Source organism: Oncorhynchus mykiss, chromosome 24 (assembly GCF_057628025.1).
Source record: "Oncorhynchus mykiss isolate SJ-2025 chromosome 24, ASM5762802v1, whole genome shotgun sequence".
NCBI lineage: Eukaryota > Metazoa > Chordata > Actinopteri > Salmoniformes > Salmonidae > Oncorhynchus > Oncorhynchus mykiss.
The window spans coordinates 12,229,666-12,256,303 of record NC_143045.1 but is presented as its reverse complement, the minus strand read 5'-3'; the positions used below and the strand labels follow the sequence as shown (position 1 = coordinate 12,256,303).

Below are 26,638 nucleotides of genomic sequence, written 5' to 3'. Positions count from 1 at the left end.
CCTCCACAAATTCCACGGCAACCAATCGGCAGAACTTGGGGTGGGAACTCTGCTTGAGTGTCTGGCCTGGTTTATTAAATCTGCATTTTACTTAAAAAAGTGACGCCAGTATAGACACCCGTTTTAGCACTTTGCAAATGCACTTTTGTGCATTTATTTGCACAGTATGGGAACAACTGGATAATTGCTATAGAACTGAACTGGGTAATTTGTCTTTTACATCAAATTACTTTTACAGAGAGTATTTGGATTCTGTAATTCATCTTTGTTTCAAATTAAGTATTTTATCTGTAGTGATTGCAGGCAAAACTTAGCATGGCTGAACAGTGATGTTATATGTGGGTGTGAAATATGCACTTGTTTCACTCTCCATCTGGTCCACTTCATGCCAACTGTGCTATCCTCCCTCCCTGGTCTCTCAGCATTGGCAGCAGAACCTGTGGGCCTAGCTGCATTCTTTCTCATCAATTCTTTATTGAAGCTGTCATTTTGCCTTTAGGGGTAGAATTTCTGCAGGCAGAAAGTGTAGGCCAGCCCTAATAGGCCTACATCTTACTATATTAATCACTATGATCACAGAGCAGGGTAGAAAGGGTTACATCCTCCTTCTCATTCATGTCCATTTGTATTTTGTCTTAAAATTGACATTGGATTCTGCACTTGTTTTTCTGCGCTGATACATTTGTATTGATAGACTGATGTTTCTTGACCCGTATTCAAAATGCATCTCAATGTAGGAGTGCTAATCTAGGTTTTGCCTTTTGAATCATAATGAATAAGAGGGGCAACCTGATCCTGGATCAGCACTCCTATTGTGAGATGCTTTATGAATACAGGCCCAGTGCTCTTGACCTATGTTAAGCCAGTGTCCTCCAAGGTAAGTTGTCAAAACAGATCTTCTCTCAGGTGTAGGCTACTCAGTGGGACCGAGTCACCCTTGGAGTTCCAGGAAACAGCACTTGTTTTTAAACAGTAGGAGGCATGAATGTGAAGCACAGTCACTCACATGGGGCATGCAAGCACAACAGCCTTTTCATTTACTATCAATGCAGTAGCCCATCACACGGTATGTACCCCAACATTATGTGCTGATTTTTGTCTGAATGATAAGAAAACCAGTGAGAATAGCACTCTCAAATTGTGTTCCACCACTAATAAATAAGCAATTTACGATCATTGAAATCTATAACACATCGTCGCCTAAGGTACAGTAGGTGACATACAAATCTTCTGCTCATCTCTGACATCTACAAATCTTCTACACATATCTGACATCTTCTATTCCAGGGATAATCAACTAGATTCAGCCGCTGATTCTTTTGTTGAGGAGATGGTCGGGGGGCTGGAACATAATTACAAATAATTAGTAGACTGCAAATTGACCGCAAGAAGCCCAAAGAGATATAATGTTAGACTAAAACAATCACTTCAAACCTTGCTTACGTTTGTTTATGATCACGTGTCTCTCTATTATGCGTGGGAATACTTGGGAACAGATTTCTTAAATTAAAATCACTTGGAGCTGATTTCCTGTTTTTACAACAGTATTTTATGTCCCACAATGTAAATGAAAAAAATATATGTATTTTTTTATTTTCTCAGAAGACTTACGGAGCAAAATAAAACCACCTCCGTGCCAAATTATATTCTAACTATTATATTCAAATTCTTGTTCCAATTAATGATAGACTAATAATAGATTTACATCTAGAGACGTTTGAGATGAGAGGGGTGTTTCCTCTTGGTATCATGAAAAGGAAAGTGCCAGGAATTAGGCCACATGAAATGATAAGCGTCAATCCGTTGGGTGGCGCTGGTAAACCCATGGAAATCAGGAGCGTGCAGTGCGTGACTCTCCTCTCTTGACTTACAACGCCTCCTGTTCAGCCGACAGTCACAGTAGCCACTCTTCCTTTCAGAGTAGGTACCCGTTTAGCAGCAAAAGCTTTTCCCGTTACCTGCAATTCCCCATTCTTCCCTGGTTTTGTTTCCTTCCCCTATTTGTCACAGTCATGGCGGCGAGTGCGAAAAGAAAGCAGGAGGAGAAACACCTGAAGATGCTGAGAGAAATGACGAGTTTGCCTCCTAACAGAAAGTGCTTTGACTGCGATCAGCGCGGCCCAACCTATGCCAACATGACGGTGGGGTCTTTCGTCTGCACCTCCTGCTCTGGCATACTGTAAGTATAAATGTGATTGGATGAGTGACATTTTTCATTCCGCGTTGACAGGCCGCATTCAGGATGCTAACTACCTAGTTACTTGCTAGCTAACCGTTAGCTAAGTAGTTAGCTATAATCCATTCCTCCCTGTCTCTTTCCACTTCGAGCTGAAATTGTCTTGTGGGTTGGGTGTCTGCTGCTATAGCTAGCTAAATAACGTTAGGTATATTTCGTTAATCTGACTTTATCTAGTACAAGAATATGATAGTTCGCTAAATAACCAGATACAGTTAGCATATCTTAGCCACCAGCGAGCTTAGTAGCCTAACTAGCTAGCCACATACTGTAACGGCAATTTACCAGTACAGTAGTTAGCTACAGAAGCTAACGTTAGCTGGATCAAATCAATTAACGCGTCATTCAGTTTAGTTAGCTACTGTACCTAACTAAATTGTAAACTGCTACATGTGAAGGTATCTAGGCGAGAAGCCAGACTGAGATGGGTGTGTTTAGCGAGTTTGAGATGTGTGGACAAGATGAGTATCATTTTAAAAAACGTGTCACCTGCTGCAGTAGTTTTCACACTGCAACCTGGACTCAGGAGTAGATGTAACATAGTGAACGAAAATCCGGGAGACCTAATTGGTATATGTTACATTTCATATGCAGGGCTTTACACTGACCTTTTTTTACAAGGAGCACATGTGCCCCTAAGTTGAAAAATGTAGGCACACACACAGAAATGTAGGTAGCCAGGGAACCAAAACAGCAGAGAAGTTGAGCCTCATGCTTCAATGCTCTTAGTAGTTTTGTTATATATTTTTTTTATTTAACCTTTATTTAACTTGGCAAGTCAGTTAAGAACACATTCTTATTTACATTGACAGCCTAGGAACAGTGGGTTAACTGCCTTGTTCAGGGGCAGAACGACAGATTTTTACCTTGTCAGCTCGGGGATTCGATCTAGCAACATTTCAGTTACTGGCCCAACGTCCACTATGCTTTTTACTTCCTGCATCTAAGTCATATTGCTGAGTCTACTTAAATAACAATTCCACCCGAAAACCATCCTTTGGTATTTGTTTCATTAGTCCGTTGTTTATATAGTCCCACACAGACATACAGCTGGATGAGGCGTTTTGCATCATATGGGGCTAAATGTATCAATACTGGCTGTATTTCTGTATTTTGAAGGATATATATCTTGAAAACTTGATTGTGACATGCAAAACATTTAGGGACTATATCCAACAATGGACTAGTGAAACAAATACCAAAATATATTTTTTTGCTGGAGATTAACCTTCTATTTTATGTAACCATAACAAAGGTAACATATCATACTAATTTCAGTGTCCCAGATTTTGGTTTACTATGTTACGTCTAGTCTGAGAGTAGCCTGCACATGAGCCAGCTAACTTTTCTCCTCAGGTGGCTAGCTAGAGTTTTTTTTTTTTCGCCCACCACACAGCTTTTTTTTGGTCGACCACCCAGCTAGCTATCAAGCCAGGCAAAGTTGACCATATTAAAACAAGTGTCATCTACCAAGCTATGCAGTTCATAGGGGCAACTCAATTGCAAAATGGCATTTGACTATTTAACATTACAGTATTTCTGTGATGCAAGGTTGATGCAGTACCTCTGGCTTGTACGCTTGTGTAACCAAGCATCTGTATAGTTTGGGATTTGAGGATTAGTGGGACCGAAGCTGGGCTTTTCTCATTCCTACTCGCAACAAAATAATGTAATCTCAATTAAATGTCAAATATTGTTGAGGAAATGTATTTTAAAAGATCTGTGGGGAAAATAACACCACACAGGCAGAGAATAAAACAAGATACTTTTCTAGATTTTTATGTGCCACTTGGCTATTTCATGTCAACCTGACCTTGTTTGTTCAGAATCTGGCAATGCCTGGTGATTGAATGCATGGTAACGAATGACCTGTTACATATCTCAAACAGAGGACGTCATTGGTGACGAGGTAAATATCTGCCATTCTGCCCCTGATCAAGGCAGTTAACCCACTGTTTCCCGGGCGCCGAAGACGTGGATGTTGATTATGGCAGCCCCCCGCTCCTCTCTGATTCAGAGGGGTTGGGTTAAATGCGGAAGACATATTTCAGTTGAATGCATTCAGTTGTACAACTGACTGGGTATCCCCTTTCCCTTTAATAATTTTCTGCTTTGCAGCTATGTTGAAGAACATCAGGTGTCTTCAACAGCATCAAGCTTGTTTTCGCCATTGAAGGAATTCCTGCAGACATGCAAATGAGATGAAAAATACCCCAGCCCTCCCTGGTTTGCTAGCCTATAATATTCTATATAGTAGATCTATATGACGTAGTTATGCTCATCTTTTCATTATCACTTGAAGAACATCTTTCCTCTCAAGTCTTTGGGGGATTTCAGTTTTCACTCTTTCTTACAGTTGAAACCACCCATGTTGTGCTAGTCAGTACATTCAGAGATTTTTCACTATTATCAGTTTGTCTATGAGATTTGCTGTAGCCATTCCTCCCCCTCCCTCCCAGGCCACCACTGTTTGCCGAGGCCTTTGTGGAGACACTTGTGTAACCTTGTTCAGAAAGAAACACAACCACATTGCCTGTTAATTCAATAAGTTGTTCTTTGTAATGTCCTGGTTACTTCGTCAATGCTGCCCAGTGAGACGCCAGTCGCCGGGCTTAGCTTTCCTACCCTCAATGCCTCACTGAGGTCAACCTGTCATGGTCCATTAGAGGATAATGGTTAGCTTAATAAAGGCAGAAAAGGTGAAGTGTGTGTGTGTCCCTCCCTGACTCTCTTATTAAGTCCTTCATAGCTCCGTAAAGAGGTAGGGGAACTGAGACTGACTCGGCAGCTTCCCAGTCTGCTTTTAAGGTGCACCTGTCTCCGTGTTGGGTTTTCCCCGTCAGAATTGTTCTCCTGCACCACAACCCTTTTCTCTTATGATACACACTGGATCAGTTTTAGGTGTGTATTTACATCATGAGGACTAGCCTAAATGCTACTATCTGGGTGGGCAGTGTTTATCATGTCTTAGTTTTGGCAGCTAAGGGGGAGGGTTGGGGGGCGTGCGCTTCAACTGTGAGAACACTGTGTGATAATCATTGCAGATGGACAGAGTTTGGCCCTTCTCGCTCATCTCTGTAATGGTTCTGCAGGGATTCCACTGTGAATTTCCCTGTGGTGCTGTAGTATTAAACTTTGATGTGGGATAATGGAATTATTTTCTAAGCTCAGACACACAGGCACCTCTGAAGAGGTTCACACTGCCTCTGACTGTGTAATGTGAAAAAGAAGATGGTAGCCAAACTGTAAAGTGTATAGTACCTAGACTTTACCTACCAAACGTAGGCCTATAGGCCAGCCATATCAGATAGGTTATTCATATGTAGTCTAGCTAGTGGTCGACACCTTGTTCCAATGTAATAACACAGTAGCTAGGTGGTCATCTTTAGTACTGCCGGGATTATATTTGGTTTCCCAGCAGAACAATGACCTCACTGACCTATCCTCCTTTCTGCTGATCAGGCGATCCATTTTACTTATGCGGTGAATCTTGAGTCTTGTGCAAATCTTTCTTGGCAGGACTGAGCGACTGCCATGTTGCTGAGCTAGAGAGACGTGTGGGACTCAGGGGAAAGGACTGCTTTGCTGTCTGCCTCTTGGTACTGTATGTATGCAGGAAGCCTGGTGTGATTCTAGTGTGGGGAAGTGGTGGCATGGCCCTTTGGCCCTGTTTCGCTACATCAGCAGCAAGCAGGGTAGTTAAACAGGAAGTGGAAAAATGCAGGAAGTTGCGAATTGACTTCAGCTCTCTCACTTTGGTTCCCAGAAAGGGTAGAGGAGGTTAGCATCAAATTACTGTATGCGGGACAATTTCCCTGACCCAGATTAGTATTTTTCTTGGAAAACACTTTCAGTGGGGACTCTGCGTTGAGGAAGCATTTTAGTCCAGCAGTAGGCTTATTCTGGGTCTAAGAAACTGCCCCATTGTGTTCTTTGAGACCCATTTGTGCTTGGCGACTTATACAGACACAGACTAATCATAGTGTTACAAGCTCCTGGTTTAGGCCTATAATTTAAGGATGTGTGTGTTTGTATTTTTTATAGGATAGCTCTTAGTGCTGCTGGCATGTCTGTCCTCCCCACACCCTGAAGAGGAATCTGAGGGAAATGTGACCAGTTTCACACCCATCTTCCTGAGCTCTGTCTCTTTATTGACCCCTTTCCTTCTACAGGAACCTTCCTTCTTAAAGACCCCGCTCACTATTTCAATGCCCATTCATGGGACTCTCTTTTACTTCTGTTGATCCTAATATGCCTTTTGATTTGGTTTGAGATTAACAGTTGGTTTTTGGTCTTGTCTTCTCGTCATCGATTTGAGTCGTTAACTAGGCCAGTTAGTTAGGCTAACTCATATGAGTTGTTAACTAGGCCAGTTAGTTAGGCTAACTCATTTGAGTCGTTAACTAGGCCAGTTAGTTAGGCTAACTCATTTGAGTCGTTAACTAGGCCAGTTAGTTAGGCTAACCCATTTGAGTCGTTAACTAGGCCAGTTAGTTAGGCTAACCCATTTGAGTCGTTAACTAGGCCAGTTAGTTAGGCTAACCCATTTGAGTCGTTAACTAGGCCAGTTAGTTAGGCTAACCCATTTGAGTCGTTAACTAGGCCAGTTAGTTAGGCTAACTGATTTGAGTCGGTAACTAGGTCAGTTAGTTAGGCTAACTCATTTGAGTCGTTATTAATTAAGCCAGTGAGCTAACTGCTTGCCTACTTGTCAGGGGTTCAGAGCCAGGCCCCCCCCCCCTCGCCTGTGGCTTGTATAATGGGTGGGGTTGGAATCTACTGTGTAAACACATTCCATATGAAGGTGGAGAGGCTTTCCCCAGGAGGAACACAATGTTTGTTGTAGAGATTTCCTTACAGTTTAACTCTCTATTATAGAGACACATTGACCAAAGTTCAGCGACCATAGTTATTTTCTGACCATGTGACTTGACCAGGAAAACCTCAGATCTATTTGAATTTTCTGGTTAATTTGATTAGTAAAAACTCCAGAGCCCAACCATAGTATATGGTGACCTGAATCAAGATGACTGACCCTTGTGTTCTTGTAAGCATTGAATGAATGCTGAACGGTGCTGACGGACACCATGTTATCATCTACAGGGTCATCTGTTGGCTTTGGTTAAGAAGTGTTTGTGTCTGAGTACTACAGAGGCGTTGGCTGGTGAGGATGCTGCATAGATGGCCTCTGCTGGGATATGGGTTCAGCGCTCTCTGTCCATCTCTGTCTCTGTCCATCTCTGTCTCTGTCCCTCTCGGTCTGTCCCTCTCGGTCTGTCCCTCTCGGTCTGTCCCTCTCGGTCTGTCCATCTCTCGGTCTGTCCATCTCTCGGTCTGTCCATCTCTCTGTCTGTCCATCTCTCTGTCTGTCCATCTCTCTGTCTGTCCATCTCTCTGTCTGTCCATCTCTCTGTCTGTCCATCTCTCTGCCTGTCCATCTCTCTGCCTGTCCATCTCTCGGCCTGTCCCCCTCTGTCCGTCTCTCTCGGCCTGTCCCCCTCTGTCCGTCTCTCTCGGTCTGTCCGTCTCTCTCGGTCTGTCCCCCTCTGTCCGTCTCTCTCGGTCTGTCTGTCTGTCTCTCTCGGTCGGTCTGTCCCCCTGTCTCTCTCGGTCGGTCTGTCCCCCTGTCTCTCTCGGTCGGTCTGTCCCCCTGTCTCTCTCGGTCGGTCTGTCCCCCTGTCTCTCTCGGTCGGTCTGTCCCCCTGTCTCTCTCGGTCGGTCTGTCCCCCTGTCTCTCTCGGTCGGTCTGTCCCCCTGTCTCTCTCGGTCGGTCTGTCCCCCTGTCTCTCTCGGTCGGTCTGTCCCCCTGTGTCTCTCGGTCGGTCTGTCTCTCTTGGTCTCTGTCTGTCTTTGTCCCTCTCTGTCTGTCGCTCATCCTGGAGGAGTCCGTATGCTAGGCGCTTCCCTGCTGGGTGTTTCCGCTCTCTCTACACATACTGTGTGAGAGTGAGAGAATAGTGTGAAAGTTTGACAATACCACTGGGTATGCAAATCAACTGGGTTTCACTGTACCACGTACACACACTCAGTGATTACAAAGTGTCTGAATTGTTCAATTGCGGTGTGATGCCATCCTTTTTCAGAGCTGGAGGGGTTTGGAACTCTCTCCCAGTATCTGACCTACTTTCCTCCTCATGAGACTGAACTGATCCTTCATATGCCCCACACACACACACACACACACACACACAGAGTCAAACACTCACTTCACCCTCATGGTTGGCTAACTGGCCGGTCTTAGCTAGAGAGAGAAGGTTGAAAAGTCAAATGTTCCCTGCACTTGTGACCACAACTGCGCTGTCGGGTGTGCTGTACTTTGTGCCAGCATGAACATGGTCGGAATGATGCTTCTGACAGGCTGAATAGAATGTATGTATTGGTCTGGGTCTCATTCATTAGTGCACTTCACACCGTAGCAAAAGGTTTTGCAGCAGAAAACAAGCTTTTCTCAAGTTCAAACTTGTTCCTCCCCGTTTTGGTCTGTTATCTTTCGTTCGGTGTCTGGTATGTAACACAGGTTGACTGTAATCTCAGTGTGAGGCCTTTATGTGTCAGTCATTCTATTTGTGACAAAGTGGATACACCCCAAAGCTCAATAGTAGATCTGAATATACAACTACCCCTGTAATTGGTCAGTAATTCAAATAACATTTTATTGGTCACATACTAGAGGTCGACCGATTATGGTATTTCAACACCGATACCGATTAATGGAGGACCAAAAAAAGCCGATACCGATTTACTATATATATATATATATATACACACACACAGAGTGCCTTGCGAAAGTATTCGGCCCCCTGCGACCTTTTGCCACATTTCAGGCTTCAAACATAAAGATATAAAACTGTATTTTTTTTGTGAAGAATCAACAACAAGTGGGACACAATCATGAAGTGGAACAACATTTATTGGATATTTCAAACTTTTTTAACAAATCAAAAACTGAAAAATTGGGCGTGCAAAATTATTCAGCCCCCTTAAGTTAATACTTTGTAGCGCCACCTTTTGCTGCGATTACAGCTGTAAGTCGCTTGGGGTATGTCTCTATCAGTTTTGCACATCGAGAGACTGAAATGTTTTCCCATTCCTCCTTGCAAAACAGCTCGAGCTCAGTGAGGTTGGATGGAGAGCATTTGTGAACAGCAGTTTTCAGTTCTTTCCACAGATTCTCGATTGGATTCAGGTCTGGACTTTGACTTGGCCATTCTAACACCTGGATATGTTTATTTTTGAACCATTCCATTGTAGATTTTGCTTTATGTTTTGGATCATTGTCTTGTTGGAAGACAAATCTCCGTCCCAGTCTCAGGTCTTTTGCAGACTCCATCAGGTTTTCTTCCAGAATGGTCCTGTATTTGGCTCCATCCATCTTCCCATCAATTTTAACCATCTTCCCTGTCCCTGCTGAAGAAAAGCAGGCCCAAACCATGATGCTGCCACCACCATGTTTACGCCAAACATAACGTTTTGCATTGTTGCCAGAAAGTTCAATTTTGGTTTCATCTGACCAGAGCACCTTCTTCCACATGTTTGGTGTGTCTCCCAGGTGGCTTTTTATGGATATCTTTAAGAAATGGCTTTCTTCTTGCCACTCTTCCATAAAGGCCAGATTTGTGCAATATACGACTGATTGTTGTCCTATGGACAGAGTCTCCCACCTCAGCTGTAGATCTCTGCAGTTCATCCAGAGTGATCATGGGCCTCTTGGCTGCATCTCTGATCAGTCTTCTCCTTGTATGAGCTGAAAGTTTAGAGGGACGGCCAGGTCTTGGTAGATTTGCAGTGGTCTGATACTCCTTCCATTTCAATATTATCGCTTGCACAGTGCTCCTTGGGATGTTTAAAGCTTGGGAAATCTTTTTGTATCTAAATCCGGCTTTAAACTTCTTCACAACAGTATCTCGGACCTGCCTGGTGTGTTCCTTGTTCTTCATGATGCTCTCTGCGCTTTTAACGGACCTCTGAGACTTATCACAGTGCAGGTGCATTTATACGGAGACTTGATTACACACAGGTGGATTGTATTTATCATCATTAGTCATTTAGGTCAACATTGGATCATTCAGAGATCCTCACTGAACTTCTGGAGAGAGTTTGCTGCACTGAAAGTAAAGGGGCTGAATAATTTTGCACGCCCAATTTTTCAGTTTTTGATTTGTTAAAGTTTGAAATATCCAATAAATGTCGTTCCACTTCATGATTGTGTCCCACTTGTTGTTGATTCTTCACAAAAAAATACAGTTTTATATCTTTGTTTGAAGCCTGAAATGTGGCAAAAGGTCGCAAAGTTCAAGGGGGCCGAATACTTTCGCAAGGCACTATATATATATATATATATATATATATATATATATATATATATATATTTAAATAATGACAATTACAACAATACTGAATGAACACTTATTTTAACTTAATATAATACATCAATAATATCAATTTAGCCTCAAATAAATAATGAAGAAGTAAAAGTGCCATGTGAGAAAGCTAACGTTTAAGTTCCTTGCTCAGAACATGAGAACATATGAAAGCTGGTGGTTCCTTTTAACATGAGTCTTCAATATTCCCAGGTAAGAAGTTTTAGGTTGTAGTTATTGTAGGAATTATAGAACAATTTCTCTATACGATTTGTATTTCATATACCTTTGACTATTGGATGTTCTTATAGGCACTTTAGTATTGCCAGTGTAACAGTATAGCTTCCGTCCCTCTCCTCGCTCCTACCTGGGCTCGAACCAGGAACACTTCGACAACAGCCACCCCCGAAGCAGCGTTACCCATGCAGAACAAGGGGAACAACCACTCCAAGTCTCAGAGCGAGTGACGTTTGAAATGCTATTAGCGCTCACCCCGCTAACTAGCTAGCCATTTCACATCGGTTACACCAGCCTAATCTCGGGAGTTGATAGTCATAAACAGCGCAATGCTTGAAGCATTGTGAAGAGCTGCTGGAAAAACGCACAAAAGTGCTGTTTGAATGAATGCTTACGAGCCTGCTGCTGCCTACCATCGCTCAGTCAGGCTGCTCTATCAAATATCAAATCATAAACTTAATTATAACATAATAACACACAGAAATACGAGCCTTTGGTCATTAATATGGTCCAATCCGGAAACTATCATTTTGAAAACAAAACGTTTATTCTTTCAGTGAAATACGGAACCGTTCTGGATTTTATTTAACGGGTGGCATCATAAGTCTAAATATTGCTGTTACATTGTACAACCTTCAATGTTATGTCATAATTACGTAAAATTCTGGCAAATTAATTACGGCCTTTGTTAGGAATAAATGGACTTCACACAGTTCGCAATGAGCCAGGCGGCCCAAACTGCTGCATATACCCTGACACCATTTCCCTAGTTATAAGAAATTCATGTTAGCAGGCAATATTAACTAAATATGCAGGTTTAAAAATATATACTTGTGTATAGATTTTAAGAAAGGCATTGATGTTTATGGTTGGGTACATTGGTGCAACGACAGTGCTTTTTTTGCAAATGCGCTTGTTAAATCATCACCTGTTTGTCGAAGTAGGCTATGATTCAATGAGAAATTAACAGGCACCGCATCGATTATATGCAACGCAGGACACACTAGATAAACTAGTAATATCATCAACCATGTGTAGTTAACTAGTGATTATGATTGAATGATTGTTTTTATAAGATAAGTTTAATACTAGCTAGTAACTTACCGTGGCTTCTTGCTGCCCTCACGTAACAGGTAGTCAGCCTGCCACGCAGACTCCTCGTGGAGGGCAATGTAAGGCAGGTGGTTAGAGAGTTGTACTTGTAACCAGAAGGTTGCAAAAACGAATCCCTGAGCTGACAAGGTAAAAATCTGTCGTTCTGCCCCTGAACAAGGCAGTTAACCCACCGTTCCTAGGCCATCATTGAAAATAAGAATGTGTTCTTAACTGACTTGCCTGGTTAAATAAAGGTGAGAAAAATAAAAAATCTGCAAATTGGTGTCCAAAAATACAGATTGTTATAAAAACTTGAAATCGGCCCTAATTAATCGGTCGACCTCTATCACATACACATGGTTAGTAGATGTTAATGCGAGTGTAGCGAAATGCTTGCGCGAGTGTAGAGATAATTTAACCCCATACACAGGCCGTGTACCAAATGACACCCTATTCCCAGTCTAGTGTCACTACTTTTGACCGGGGAACTCTGAGTGCCGTTCCAGTCAGTCAGTTGAGTGAGTAGGGCTGTATAGAACTGAAGATGGAAGGTGATGGATGGGTGATCCATAGTCATACAATGAGCTGCTCTACCATTTGGGTGGCACTCATCCCTAATTTCAACAGAGGGCTAAAGGCAAGAGCAGTGAATAATTGAAGAACAGCCCTAGTCTAGTCTTACACAGCGTTGCTCCCTCCCTCCCATGTTCTCTAGAGCTTTTAGAGCTCTTGGGTCTCCAAGGAGACTGTTTAGGCAAAGTGTGTGTGTGCGAGGACCACCATTCGCAGATTCCTTTTTACATAAAATATCTTGGCTGTCAAATTTAGTCCATTTTAGTAGTGAATGTAAACAGGCCTATTATTATAAACAATTTGTAATGTCAAATTGTGTATTATACCATTAATACTCCCAACTGTTTTTATTAATATATATATATATATATATATATATATATATATATTACAAAAATTGCGGACCACCTGCAGTACCCCGGACCACAGGTTGAAAACTAGTGGTCTAGAGCAAATGTTAACGAGACAAATCTTACTAACAAGTGCTGAGGCTCAGGTGTCCCGAGTGACTCAGACCCCCCCCCCTTCTTGAAATGGCGTGCACACCGGAGCAGAGCCGTGCACAGGAAATGGAGGCAGGAAACCGACCCGCCTGATGGCTCGGGCTCACTCACACATCACAAGGAGACTCGAGCACATACTCTAAAAGCTCACACACTTTCATCAAACACTTGCTCACACACACATACACACACCTAGGCTAACTAACTGCCTTCAAGTGTAACGGAGCTAGGTGGCTCAACGAGCATTGCATGATAAGTAACCTTGCATGAGACTTAGACTAGTGTTCAATCGAGGCCTACCGTTTAGGATTGAGCTCAGTGAGCTAACACGGTCTTGTGTGTCGTGACGGCAACCTGGGTTTCAGTACCCGTGTTAGGCTATACAAGGGAAAAATTGCTCTCTCTCTCCCCCTCCCTAGTGATGTCTCTGTTGTCCCAGATTCTGCAGTCATAAGCCCAGCAGAACTCAGCATGTTCCTAATTAATCGCGCCAGTCTGAGGAGCTGTCAGTACAGGGATCTGAATCTTCTGATCCTATCTAATGGGAGCTCTTAATCTGTGATGCTTTACAATTAAATTAACCCCCTTCCTGCTTTCCCTCCCCTCTCCCATCTTCCTGTTCTTTCATTTCTCCTCCCCTTTCCCATCTTCCTCCGGCTTTCTTCTCTTCTCTCCCCCTCTCCTGTCCTCAGGCGAGGGCTGAACCCACCCCACAGAGTGAAGTCCATCTCCATGACGACCTTCACGCAACAGGAAATCGAGTTTCTCCAGAAACACGGCAATGAGGTAGGGTCAAACATTGTGACCGGGCCCCACAGACCTCCCAGGACTGTTGTCAACATGGCTGATGTCTGCCTGGGTTGTATTCACTAGGAACCAAAGGGAAGCAAACAGGCCAAAATGAAATGCTAGTTTTTGTTGTCCAGCTCTTCCAGTTCTTAGCACCCCGATGGAGACTAGAATGCAGAAACACAAAGGTTTATAATGATAAAGAAGTGTTTTTCAAGCCTGGTCCCAGATCTGTTTATGCTCTCTTGCTGACTTCTATGCTCATTGTGATGGCCAGGCACACAAACAGATCTGGGACCCGGCTAGTAGCCTATGTTTCAATTCAACTTCCATTGTCCTCCAAGCTAGGCCACCATTCGTATGTCCACCTCTTTTTGTTTGATAAAAAAAATTAACCTGTATTTGACTTGGCAAGTCAGTTCTTATTTACAATGACGGCCAAACCCGGACGATGCTGGGCCAATTGTGCGGCGCCCTATGGGACTCCCAATCATGGTCTGATGTGATACAGCCTGGATTTGAACCAGGGACTGTAGTGATGCCTCTTGCACTGAGATGCTGTGCCTTAGACCACTGCGCCACTCGGGAGCTCTTAATCTGTCTGAGGGCTGGCAGGCTGACTTCTTGTCCTCAATGCCCTGAGACTTACTCTAACCCCAGATCATGGAAATCCATACGTGGTGTTCCAGAATCCTATATGGCCGGCCTCACCCTTTCCCCCTTTTGGTTTTGGGTGACATTCCACAGATATTTCCCCTAATCCTGTAAAGTGTGATTTGTGTGTTCTCTGAGAATAGCGTGGTGGCCTGCCGACCGGGTGGCCCCGGCACAACAGACACAGAGCAGCTCTTTCAGGAGATGGTGCTCTGATGCTCACTCATGCATTCCATGTGTCTGGTTACTTATTTAGTTGGCCCTGACACACACACACACACACACACACACACATTAATCTGCCAAGGATTCTGAATTGGAGTAATGCTCTTCTGCTAGATGATGTGGTAGTGGTACAGAATTGAGCCTGTGCTTGTCCTTGTTGCTGTTCTGCAGGCTATGTATGTCAGGTGCTTTATGTAGAAGAATATTCTAGGCCTATTGGAAACATCGACACAAGCCTTGGAGGACATGCATTATCTTCAGCCTTGACTTTACTGTCTGCTGTTGTCTGTCCTCTTTTTATAAATAGTTTCTCTCTCGGTCTCTCTCTCTCTGTGTGTCTCTCTCGGTGTCTCTCTTTCGGTCTATCTCTTTTTTGGTGTCTCGGTCTCTCTCTCTCCTCTCCTCCTATCTCTCAGGCTCGGTTTGTCTCTCTCCTCTCCTCCTGTCTCTCCTCCTGTCCGTTTGTCTCTCTGTTTCAGTATGTATTCGGTTGTTTGTCTGCGTCTAATTGTAAAATGCTAGATATCCATGTATACTGTAACATCTCTTATCCCTTGGCAAGTTGTCTGTAGATCGCTCCATTTCCGGGCTCCCAAGAGACACCCTGGAATGACCCTGAATGTGCTACATTCTGCTGCAGATGTCTTGGCCTGGAGGTGTTGAAGGGTTTTCTCTCTCTCTTTCACGTTTGTCTTTTTCCTCTGTAAAGGTGATGAACCACATCTTCTGATTTGCATGTGACTTTTATTCGCCTTTCATTTTTCACCAAACATGTTTTTCTGCTCTCTCTGTCCGTCCTCTCTCTCTTTCTCTCTCTCTCTCTTTCTCTCTCTCTCTCTCTCTTCTCTAGTCATGCAAACAGATATGGCTGGGGCTTTACGACGACAGAACTACCTCCATACCGGACTTCAGGGAACCCCAGAAAGTCAAGGAGTTCCTTCAGGAGAAATACGAGAAGAAGAGATGGTGAGAGGCTGCTGTAGTCCATAGAGCTCTGGTCAGAACGAGCAGCAAGGCACTTTGCAGCAGTAACAACCCAGATGTATTTGGTGGATGATGTCTGAGTCACTGTATGCGTTAGTTGAATCCAAAAGGAAAGTCTAATATTTCCACACAACCGTCATACCAGTCAGCATAGCGGGGCAAGGAAGAGGGTGGCGTAACGACGGTATGCGTTGCTATGATGATACCAGTAAACAAACAGTGCAAATCAACATCCGGTAGTAAACAACGCGATGGCAAAAGTTGAACCTATTTTAACTCTGACGACAAGTCCCGTTTACCCTGGCGGCATTTACCGTCATGCTATCATTGAAAACTTGCTCTGAGATGCTGGGTTATGGGAGTCCATTTCAATTAAAGCCTGTGTTGCTGTGTAACCAATTGAACATGGTTGTTGTTGTGATTTAGGTTTGTTCCCCCGGAGCAGGCCAAAGTGGTGGCTTCTGTCCACGCCTCCATCTCCGGCTCGTCAGCCAGCAGCACCAGCAGCACCCCCGAGGTCCGACCCCTCAAAACACTGCTGGGCGAGTCGGCCCCCACCTTGCACCTCAACAAGCACACGCCCAGTCAAGTAAGACACACTGGTTACTCAGCTGGCTGATAACAGGCCGTACAACGTTTTTCCTGACCTGAAGTAGGGCCCAGGGAGTTTTTCCTGACCTGAAGTAGGGCCCAGGGAGTTTTTCCTGGAAAGATGTGTTCAGTAAACCCTCCTGGCTCTAGTAGGCAAAACATCATATATTTTTTTGAGTTGCTTTCGACAAGATGGCCTGTGTGAAGTGCGGATATCCAGGTGAACTATTTCTGCATGGTTGAAGTGTCCGTCTCTCTGTGAGTTAACTGGGTCATATTTAGCACGAAATGGAGTGAAACGGGGAGGTTCCATCCAAACTTCTGTCCAATAAGAAACGCCCATTTTTGTTTTCTGTTGCAAAGCGTTTTGCTACGGCATGCCCCAATGAACACAGCCCTGTTGTCTCTCTAGTCTCCGGTGGGGAGCCGTGTGGCCCAGGCCCTCCAGCTGAGCCAGCAGCAGCAGTTCCACGACAAGAAGTTTGACCTCCTCAGCGACCTGGGCGGCGACATCTTCGCCGCGCCGCCCCACTCTCAGACTGCAGCAGGCTCGGCGGCCAACTTTGCCAACTTTGCACATTTCAACAGTCAGCCAGGTAAGGAGGAGGAGTGGCACGAGCTGCACCGGTCCCCGGAGCGGTCACTACACCTTGTGTTAGAAAAACCCTCGGCACAGTGGTTACATCTACTGCTTAGTGCTTAGACTCCATTGGTCAATGATACGTATACTCAATGATCCACTCATAGTTATGGAATTAGAAAGAGGTCAGTTTCCTGAAGAGTATTTGGGTGTTTTGCTTCAGCTGTCCAAAAGTCTGTTTTATGGTAGTGGGAAGAAACTTGAGGCATTTCGATTTCCTTAATTTCAGGACCTTCACTTTTTCTTACCACACTTTGTTTTTCATCTCACGATACAAATATACACATAAGAATGACAACTTGCACACAAACAACGACGTCATCTCCTCTGCCCAGACCCGCATGTTCACACCCCCCTCCCTAGTGCCTGCATTATGGTTTGCCACATGGCCTTAAATTGTACCAATCTGTTTATCTCGGTTGCCCAGGCTATTTCAATAATAAATCATTTGATTTTTCCATTGTTAATGATGGTGGATTGGTTGATTTCCAAGTTTTTGGATATGTTTTTAACCCCCTCATTGTCCATCACACTGATCTATGTAAAGCATCGCCAGATACCAGAGTTCTCATAGGGCTATGGGCGGTCAGTCTCCTTGGTTACTGAGGCCAACGTAAAGCTGTTTGCTCAGAGGATAACGTTTTCTCATCCTCAAAAGAGCCATAAAGTTCTACCTTGGTGCAGAGAGGCTGCACCAAGGTCAGCCCACACGAGGCTGAAAGACACACGCACACCCTCTAAAAACACATCACAATTTGGTACTTGAAATATGATTCCTTTTTTTTTATAGAAAATGGACAATAACCTACATACCTATCAACCCTTTCCTATCCTATTTTCTACTACTTAAACAAAATAAATCCGAGTCACAGGAAGCCCATCTCTGCAGCCCACTCCTAACACCCCCAGAAGGGCTTCCAGTTTCCCCATCTCTTCATCCTCTCTTTTCTGCAGATCTCCACCTTGTGTATCATCTCCCATGTTCTTGTAGAACAGATGTTTCTCCTGCTCAGGCAGGTGCTGGTTGTGGTAGCAGAAGCTGGCCATGTTTAGGGACTGGAACGTACAAACGCTCAAAATGCCAGATCTATGAGTCACTCGGGAGGACCTGGCCTAAAGTAACAATAAAACCAATTCCATTTATCTACATGGAATTTGAGAAATACTCCATAATAAGCCAAATGGAAAACCAGAAATTAACCAAATCATGGTAAGAATACAGTATTTGATGCTTACCATTGATGGAATTTGAAGTTCTCGTAGGAAGATGCGTCTCTGTGCCGTCCATGGTATGAACTGGTGAAATTCCTGGGTGTTGAAGTTAATTTGTGAACCATTTTTATAATCTTCGATAGCAGAGCCAAGTCAGACATCTAGTCTTGAGGTGGTTGCCGAGTTCCTAGTCAACATTGGTGCCTGTTAACATTCGACATTCTACTGAAGTTGCTCTTCTCGACTGTGATATCACATTGAAATGTAATTTAATTCTCATTAATAGAATGACCATGGCGAGGAAATCAAATGGGGTTTCAAATTAACACTGTTACACTTACCAACCAAACATTATACATTCAAACATCTATAGAGATCGAATTAAATGATTCATTCTACCAACTTTGCTTTTGTTGATTTATTATTTGTATTATTCAGAATTGCCATGACGATGAGAGCGTGGAATCAATGGATGTACTGTGTGCTTCATTTAAAATATGTTTTACATTGAACCAGGACAGTGGCTCACACACACACACACACACACACACACACACACACACACACACTAGAAGGGAACATGAGCTTAGGTCAGAGCAGTGCTCTATAGGAGAATGTGAACCTATCATCATCACATCCATTTTTGGATGGTCATTGTCATCTGGTGCCAGTCTGTCATTAGCTAGTCTGTCATTAGAAATCTAGTTCAGTTCCATATCTCTCAATGTGTCATTTTCTGTCCAAATTGCCACTATTCCCTATTTAGTGCACTATTTTTGACCAGAGCACTGGTCAAAAGTAGTGCACTAAAGCAATAGAGTGCCATTTGGGTTGCTGCCTGTGTCATGTGACCATTAGTTGTCTCATTCATTGAGTCCTGTTTTGTTTGTCTTTTTTGATTTTATGTGTCTGACCCTGGTACAAACCTCCAGCTGCTCAGAACGCAAATGCAGACTTTGCTAACTTTGATGCGTTTGGGAGCGCGGGTCCACCGGGTGCTTTCCCCTCGGCACCCCAAGCCCCCTTCCAGACCTCACATACAGGTAGAGCATGCTCCATTCACCTCTCATGGCCAGTCTCTATCTCACACACGCTCACATTTTCACACAGGTCACTGTTAGGCACTCTTCCTCCTTTCCCAGAGGCTCTGTCTTTTCTGTCGCTGTGTGTCTGTCTCTGTTACACACTCACATCAGTTCACTCCTACTTGTCATGTGTTTGTGTCCATTTTGTCTGTGTTGTAGTTAGCATTAATGACAACAATTCACTCTCATTGGCTCTATTTGCTAGCTGGCTGCTCAAGGCACACACACACTTACTCACTGGCTCCCAAGGGAATTAGTTTTGAATGTACCACACCGCCCTCTGCAGGGCACTGTCTGCAGATTACTTCTACGCAGTGGTGGATGGGAAAGCACTGCTCTCTGGGTGCATCGCAGCACTCTACAGTGGCGTCCTCTCCTTGTCTCCTTTCCATCATCCGCACTGATCTGAAAGAATCTGTTTGCAGATGAGGAGACGATGAGAGGAAACCACTTTAGACTATGGAGATGCACCCCTTTCTCTCATCCACACTGACCACCACACTGCCTGGCTTCTGCTTTCACACCGACTCCATTCGCTCTGTTATGATTTGGTTTTGCTTTTGGGTGACGTTCACACTTTTCCCCCCCTTTTGGTTTATATTTCTTTCTCTTGGTTTTTTTTTTCTCACCCTGTCTCTCTGGTACTCACCCCCCCGCCCCCATCCTGTTTTGGCTGCCAGCGTTCACGTCCCTCTCATCCAGCCGCAGTGTGGGTGAGTTTGCCACCGCTGGCACTGCTCTACCTCACCCGGGTGCAGGTGCTCACAGTAAGTTCTCTCACTGGGCTCAGCCTCTAGCTAACACCTTTCTCCCCACTCTGTCTGTCTGGTAGGCTCTAGGGGTTTTCCCATATCAATGCCTATGGTTGTTCCTATTGATGAGTGTGTGTGTGCCTGTCTGTGGATGCGTGTGTTGACCTGTTCATATCCAGAAGTACAGGGCCATTGGTGCAAAATAACATGATATCATGCAGTCTAAACTGCAGCCAACAGTGTAGGAAAGAAAAGATGGGCAACTTTTACCTCGGCCTCTGGAACTCTTATCCTGCAGAAAATCCTCTTAAGAATGATTTGAGATTATTAATAAAAAATCAAGAGATTTCTCCACCTGTGTATTGTACTAAGATCTTGTAACAGTGTAGGTGATTCAGTAATTCAGTGTTAATTTGTTAAGACAGGAGAGTAGACAGGATTTCTCATTCCCATAGCAACAGTCAGGTTCCTCCCTCAAACCACTCCCCGTGAAGTGATGATGCTTTGACTCTCACGCTGTTTCCTCAGACCGTGACCTAACCTCGGTCTCTGTGCTGAACTAACCCTCCGTGTGAGACGATTGCTAAGAAAGACACCAATCTTCCTACAAACACACTTGAAGCCACTGTGTGGCTCTTGTGACAGTCAGACTAAGGCGCATGACTGCCGTTGGGCTCATTTCAAGTCTGCCACCGTTGACCCCATTTAGATCTGTTATACTACTCAACAGTATAATGCAGATCCTCTCCATTGATTTCAGGTCAGATGAAGCACGGCACTGTTGGAAATTACAGATGACACTGCTGTGCTCTGTAGATGCTGCCTGCCTCCTGTAGCACACAGTGTTCAATCCATCCTCAGATTTATGCTGCACAGTCAGGAACACACACACCCACCCCCAGGCCCTTCATGTGACTCCTTTCTGTCGTCTCTCTCTCACAGGTAGCACGGCCTTGGGGGAGCCTAGTTAACGCTAGCAAGTTAACGCTAGATATTTAGCTAATTTTGACTACTTTCCCAAATCCTGTAGTGCCAACTGGATACTTCACTTCCTCCTCCCAGAGCCAGAGTAACGCCTCCTCTGCAGGAACGCCCAATGGGCCGGTAGACAGAGACACTACTAGCGTCCCCGCCGATAGATACGCAGCTCTGGCTGACCTGGATACCATCTTTAGCTCTGACAAAACGGAGCAAGGTTAGCCTGTCCCTGCTGCGAGCCCCCACTCTGTTTGGCGGACTTCAAGATGCGTCGAGTAGAGTGAGATGGCTATCGGGTTGGGGACCATGAGCTCATGCATGGTGTAGAATAGATAAAGTCCGGGTCCCATCCTTTCTGAACGAGCAGGGTCAGTGGGTCCTCATTTAAAGGTTGCGTCATACCACAGCACAGCTTGTGGGGTGCTGCGGAATGGTATGGCATGTTGCATGATGTCATAGTATTTTACTGTCAGCCATTGTTGCCTTTTAATGCTAGTTTGACCAACAGAGGGCATCTTTTTGACATTTGTTGGTGCTTGCTCACTTTTCAAAATAATATTACAGAGGTCCTTACAGGCCAGACATTTTGATTGCTTTACCTTATTCCAAGGTTTTTAATTGACTTAGTTTTGCCAAACAACACAATGTTTTACAGATAGTCTCCCTTTTCAGAATATGTTTTATCCAGAATAATCACAGCTCCATGCCTGCTGATGACAGTCAGCAAATACCCATTTGGAGAAATATCCTTTCTATTGTATTCTCTTATATTCCATGATATTCATATTGTAAAGGCCTGGGAGATATAAAAACATGTGATGTCTGCTAAATGAACAAGTTCATTTCATTGACATGGCGCCTCCATTGAAAAAAATTGTCTTAGTAGCATGTTTTTTTTATGACCCTAAACAAAATATGAATATATTTATTTGTGATTGTGGATGTTACATAGATTTATTAGACTGGCGGGTATTGGTAGGCTACTCATCGAGTCCCGGCTAATTCTACTGTTAATATGCATACGGTGAAGCAGACCTTCGTGGCGCTTTTGAAGATGGAAGGGTCAGAAAAGTTTGAGCCAGTTATGATATTTATCTCGATGTAGGCCTACTGGTAGAGGAGCAGGGTCAGGTCTCGTTTGAGTGGGCGTGATGTGTTGTTGCCCTCGCTGCCGGGTGTAGGAGACGGATGGAGCTTCTACAGTGCCCCCCTGGCCTCCTGTGTTGTGAACCAGTCTGTGTGTTTTCAGGAGGTAGTGTCCCGAGCGGGGTTCCAGGCTCTCTCCCCCCGGGGGCGTCGGCAGTACTGCGTCACCCCCAGAGTCAGCTGACGGGTACGTCGGCGGCAGACCGCTACGCCGCGCTGGCCGAGCTGGACAACGTGTTTGGCTCGTCGGCCCCCGCCACCAGCGTCTACAACACCGTTAGCACTTCACAAGGGTACGAGAACGCGCCATCCGAGGAATTCACCCTCTTTCCATTACCCTCTAGTCTATGCCTTGAGGTCTTTCTGTCTGTCTCATATTGACATCTTTGTAAATATATAAATCAACAAGTAAGTCTGCCTTTCAAAATGATACTCAGCCCTCTCACCTCAAATTGCACCCTGTTCTCTAAAAGTGCACTACTTTTAGTACTACTGCTAGGGACCATGTAGGCGTAATAGGCTGTCACTTGGGATACAGCCTCTGTCATGCTGAGTCCATGGGGTCACTCTAACGCCGTTGTTGTTTCCCAGGGGGATGTTTGGCCCTGTGACAGGAGTCTCGTCAGCCCAGGCACAGCAATGCATGTCCAGCATGCCCCAGGGTTTTGGAGGTGAGTGACATCACTCCATGTGTGTGTTTCCATCCCTACCCTTTCCCCCTCAGTGTGTGCTTCACTAGTTCACTCGCCTCTTGGGTTTAAAAACCACTGGGTAGGTGTAAGCATGGGAGTTTTCTTCATATTTCACTCACTCTCTTGCGTCTATTACTTTTCAGTCCATGAGGGCGAGTGAATGAGTGCACACTTCGGGGAGAATGGGGTGGATTTAGAATGGGACCGCAACACATTTCTCCAGAGTTGTAGACACTTAGCTACTCAGAGATGAACTAATAGGAGTTAGATGTCTCCTCTTCCCTTCTGCCAGGTCTGTCAACAAACCCTTTTGCTGTTGCAGCCGTTGCCCCGGCGACAGCCCCCACCAACCCCTTCCAGAGCAACGGGAGAGCAGCGGCCGTGGCGGCAGCAGGTGGGGACACGCCACGGAAGTCTTGCATACCCAATGTACTTGAAACTAAAGCCATAGGCTGTGTCTGAAATCATTCTTCCTACTATTTACAAAACATGTCATACTATGTACTAACTATACTACATACTGTTTAGATGGAACATACAGTAAGCAACGGATTTCAACATACTAGACACGCATACTGAGAAGGCGTCATGTAATGCGCAATTGGGTTCCCTGCCATTTTTACATTACGTCTGATCACGTGGTAGTCTGAAAAGACAATTCTCTTCCTCAATATCATGCAGCGAATTCGTTCTAGACGAAAAGCCGAAGTGAGTGTGACGTCTTGGAATTGAACGCTTTCAAAATGTTCTAAATATCACATCCTCTAAAACATTTTATTTTGCTCATACCCAATCAACGCACTATTCAGAACGCAAGTACGGGTATACGGACGTGGTCACTGAGTTAGATAAGAGGGCGCACCCAAAGCCTCATGGGCAGCCCCATTGCAAAGATACTAGATGAGCTCTGACATCTCTGACTAAAGCTGATCTAAATATCAGTGGTTCGTGGCCGTTTTGAGATCGTGCAGAACAGCCATGCTGAAATCTCCCAAATGAACTGAGGCAGGTGATCATGTAAAAGCTTTTCTAAGTCGCATAATTCAAGGAATAGCCTAGTCATCAACCGAAATCTCAAGTCCCTAGTCTTGGATTACTTTTACGGAGGATGACTGTGACCGCCTGAAACCCTGTGAGAGGACTCGTGGTCACGAGTCATCAGAGGTCATAATGAGGTTACGAACCAGATGTCTTCACTTCATCGCTCAGCTAATTGTATTCATCTCTAAGTCGATTGCCGGTGGCTCGGCTGCTACTAGACGGCGGCCTTATTCACTAACAATTTTCTGTAGCTAAATGAGGATCTAGTCCAAGTAGTAACAGTCTTGCATAGAGTAAATCAAAGAGACACTGATTGGTGACTGAGTGTTTCTGTAAATAGAGTGTGAAGGTGTGTCAGTGCAAATGATAATGGCTTTGTCTGATTGCTCTCGTGATGCTGGACAGGCCTGTTTGGGGCTCTGCATGGGCAGGGTTACCCTCCAGCCCACTTTGGTAGGTCCCCTCCTCCTCTTCCAGCTCACTCCTTTTCTCCTTCCTTCCCCTCCTCTCTGCCTCCCTGTGTCTTGACTCTGGCAGTGCTTCCCTAGAGCTCTCCAGAGCGTCCTGTGACTGTCTCGCCGACTGTGCATGTGTTGTGTGCCCTGACCCCAGTGCTGCTTCTACTGTATCTGTGAGTGTGGGGGTCCTGATGCCTCAGCTGCCCTCACCAATCCCCCCCTCTACCCTCACTATTGCCCTCACTGATGCTCCCAGACTGTAGTGATGTGGCATCGCTGATTACCCCATCTTGCCCCTTGCTGGCCTAGAGAAATAGCCTAACTAACAGTCGTAGCTTTTCAGACTATAGCTGTTGGAGGTTTGTATGTCCTCCAGCTGAGCTCTGAGGTTGTAAACTGGTGTTGGAAGGACATCAAACTGCCAGATAACCATTTAAGAGTATCCTTTAACTGCACAACCATCTTGACTGTAAGCTTCTTATTGTTTCTCACCCTCCTGGATTCTGTACACTGCCTTTGCTAAGAGTGCTTATACCCTGAGTGCTTTAGTACTGTAGCTGTGTGCTAGATGCTGTCTAATTTAATTCTGATTATGTTATGGATAGAGCTAGTCTCTGTAGGTGTTTTGTTGTTGCTGTGTTTGTTTCTCTGTGTTTTTAAGTGTAAAGGTGTTTTTAGTTCAGGTTGTGTGCCGATGTTAACCTGGCGTCAGGTGTGATTATAGCTTGACGAGGTAGGTAGGGGTGTGTGTGCGTGCAGATGTTTTGTGGTCTGCGTTAGCACTTAGCAGTGATCTTGTAGTGTGAGCTCTGTGTAACTGATGTGATATTGTGTAGATTGAGTGTCCTCTCCTCTCCCGCCTATCTTGCAGCCACGTTTGGCACAGGGTCCATGAGCATGCCAGCCGGATTCAGGACCGCTGCTACCTACAACCTCCCCACCAGCTTCAGTGGGACCTTCCAACCTCCTTTCCCTGGCCAGGCCCCCTTCCCCCAGCCTCCGGCCTATCCCCAGCAACCCAACGGTGTGTGTGTGGTTGTTTGCATGGGTGCATGTTTGCTTTGCATGAATTTGTGTAGTGTACCCTTTTCATTTAAACCTTGATTATTCAACTCTTTCTCTGGTCCACCAGGAGTGGGGTTTTCAGCCTATGGACAGGCCAAGGCTGTGGTAACTCCCTTTGGACAGGCGATGGCCGCACCCGGGGTCTCTAGTAACCCCTTCTTGGTGAGTGGGACCATCAGGTGGTTTTCAACCAAATGTCCAGACTTGTCAGTTTCACTAGTGTTCATTTAATGGCTCCCCTTCCCTCTCTGTCTCTCTCTCGCTTTGTCGTCCTTCCAGGCGGGCGCCTCTTCAGGACACTACCCCTCAGGAAGCTCTTCAACAAATCCTTTCTTATAGTGCTGCTCCACCCAAACTTCCACCACTAGGGTGTTGTCAACTGGCGTGCTCCGCTCTCACCTCTTGCACTGTTTTGTTTTACAAGACGCTTTAAAAAGACAAACACTGTTTCTAAAACTGGTATTTTGTATTATGTTTTAAGAACAATGATAACAACAGTGACGTAACTGACACCATCCATGGCAACAAGAATCAAAACAAGGTAAAGGTGTGTGGATGGAGGGGTTGTTAGGGGCGGCAGGAAGCCTAGCGGTTAAGAGCGTTGGGGCAGTAACCAAAATGTTGCTGAATCGGTGGAAAATCTGTCGATGTGCCCTTGAGCAAGGCACTTAACCCTAGTTGCTCCTCCTGTAAGTTGCTCTGGGTAAGAGTGTATGCTAAATGACTTAAATGTAAATGTGTTAAAGGGACAGGGTCTCATCCTCTATCTAACCTGTGAACTGGCCCGGACTCAGCTGAGGCATATGTATATTCAAACTGGCTGATACTAAGTTATTGCAAAATATTCCCATTCATTACACTGGAATTTTGTAAATATTTTTTTCTTAGTGGAAATTAGCTCTGCATATCCGTATTTGTACATTTAACACAAGTTTAAGGGCAGAAATGTTATTTGGAAAAGCTGAGAAGACTGCTTTGAGTTGCTTTATTTGTAAAGAGGAACCAAAAGGGGATTGTGCAGCGTGATATCGGTAGGACTATTTTTACAGAGAAAAAGAGGAGAACATGCATTTCATCATTTATTACAGCAGAGGGGGAGGAGTCTCTCCTCTTCTGTGATTGGCCCCAAGGGCTGAGGCTCCACCTGGAAGGGAATTGGCTCTCACCTATGCTCTGACCTGTCCAGGTGGTTTACCACAATATAGACTGAAGACCACTGACTTTGGGTGTTAAAGAGATTTAAGTTAATGTGTGTGTGTGTATATATATATATATATATATATTAAAATGAATTTTAACTAAAAATAATGACTAAACCATGC

General features: G+C 44.6%; 1 protein-coding gene across 23 annotated transcripts; it reads left to right on the top strand.

The window, feature by feature from the left end:
- Window positions 1-43: 43 nt before the first annotated feature.
- On the top strand, window positions 44-26,621 carry LOC110503748 (arf-GAP domain and FG repeat-containing protein 1). Of its 23 annotated transcripts, XM_090219106.1 has the most exons (15): window positions 1,783-1,920; window positions 2,011-2,179; window positions 13,697-13,790; window positions 15,523-15,638; window positions 16,083-16,245; window positions 16,660-16,843; window positions 19,032-19,142; window positions 19,865-19,951; window positions 22,164-22,353; window positions 22,652-22,731; window positions 23,021-23,146; window positions 24,199-24,246; window positions 25,123-25,275; window positions 25,384-25,478; window positions 25,596-26,621. In XM_090219106.1, exons 2-15 carry the CDS (start codon window positions 2,013-2,015, stop codon window positions 25,653-25,655), a joined length of 1,674 nt encoding a protein of 557 aa, XP_090075232.1. In that variant the 5' UTR covers window positions 1,783-1,920; window positions 2,011-2,012; the 3' UTR covers window positions 25,656-26,621. The 23 variants fall into 23 exon arrangements, 22 of the variants coding, with proteins under 22 accessions (XP_090075233.1, XP_090075231.1, XP_090075237.1 ...); XM_090219107.1 differs by having other exon boundaries at window positions 44-2,179; window positions 23,045-23,146; XM_090219105.1 differs by having other exon boundaries at window positions 44-2,179.
- Window positions 26,622-26,638: the final 17 nt, after the last annotated feature.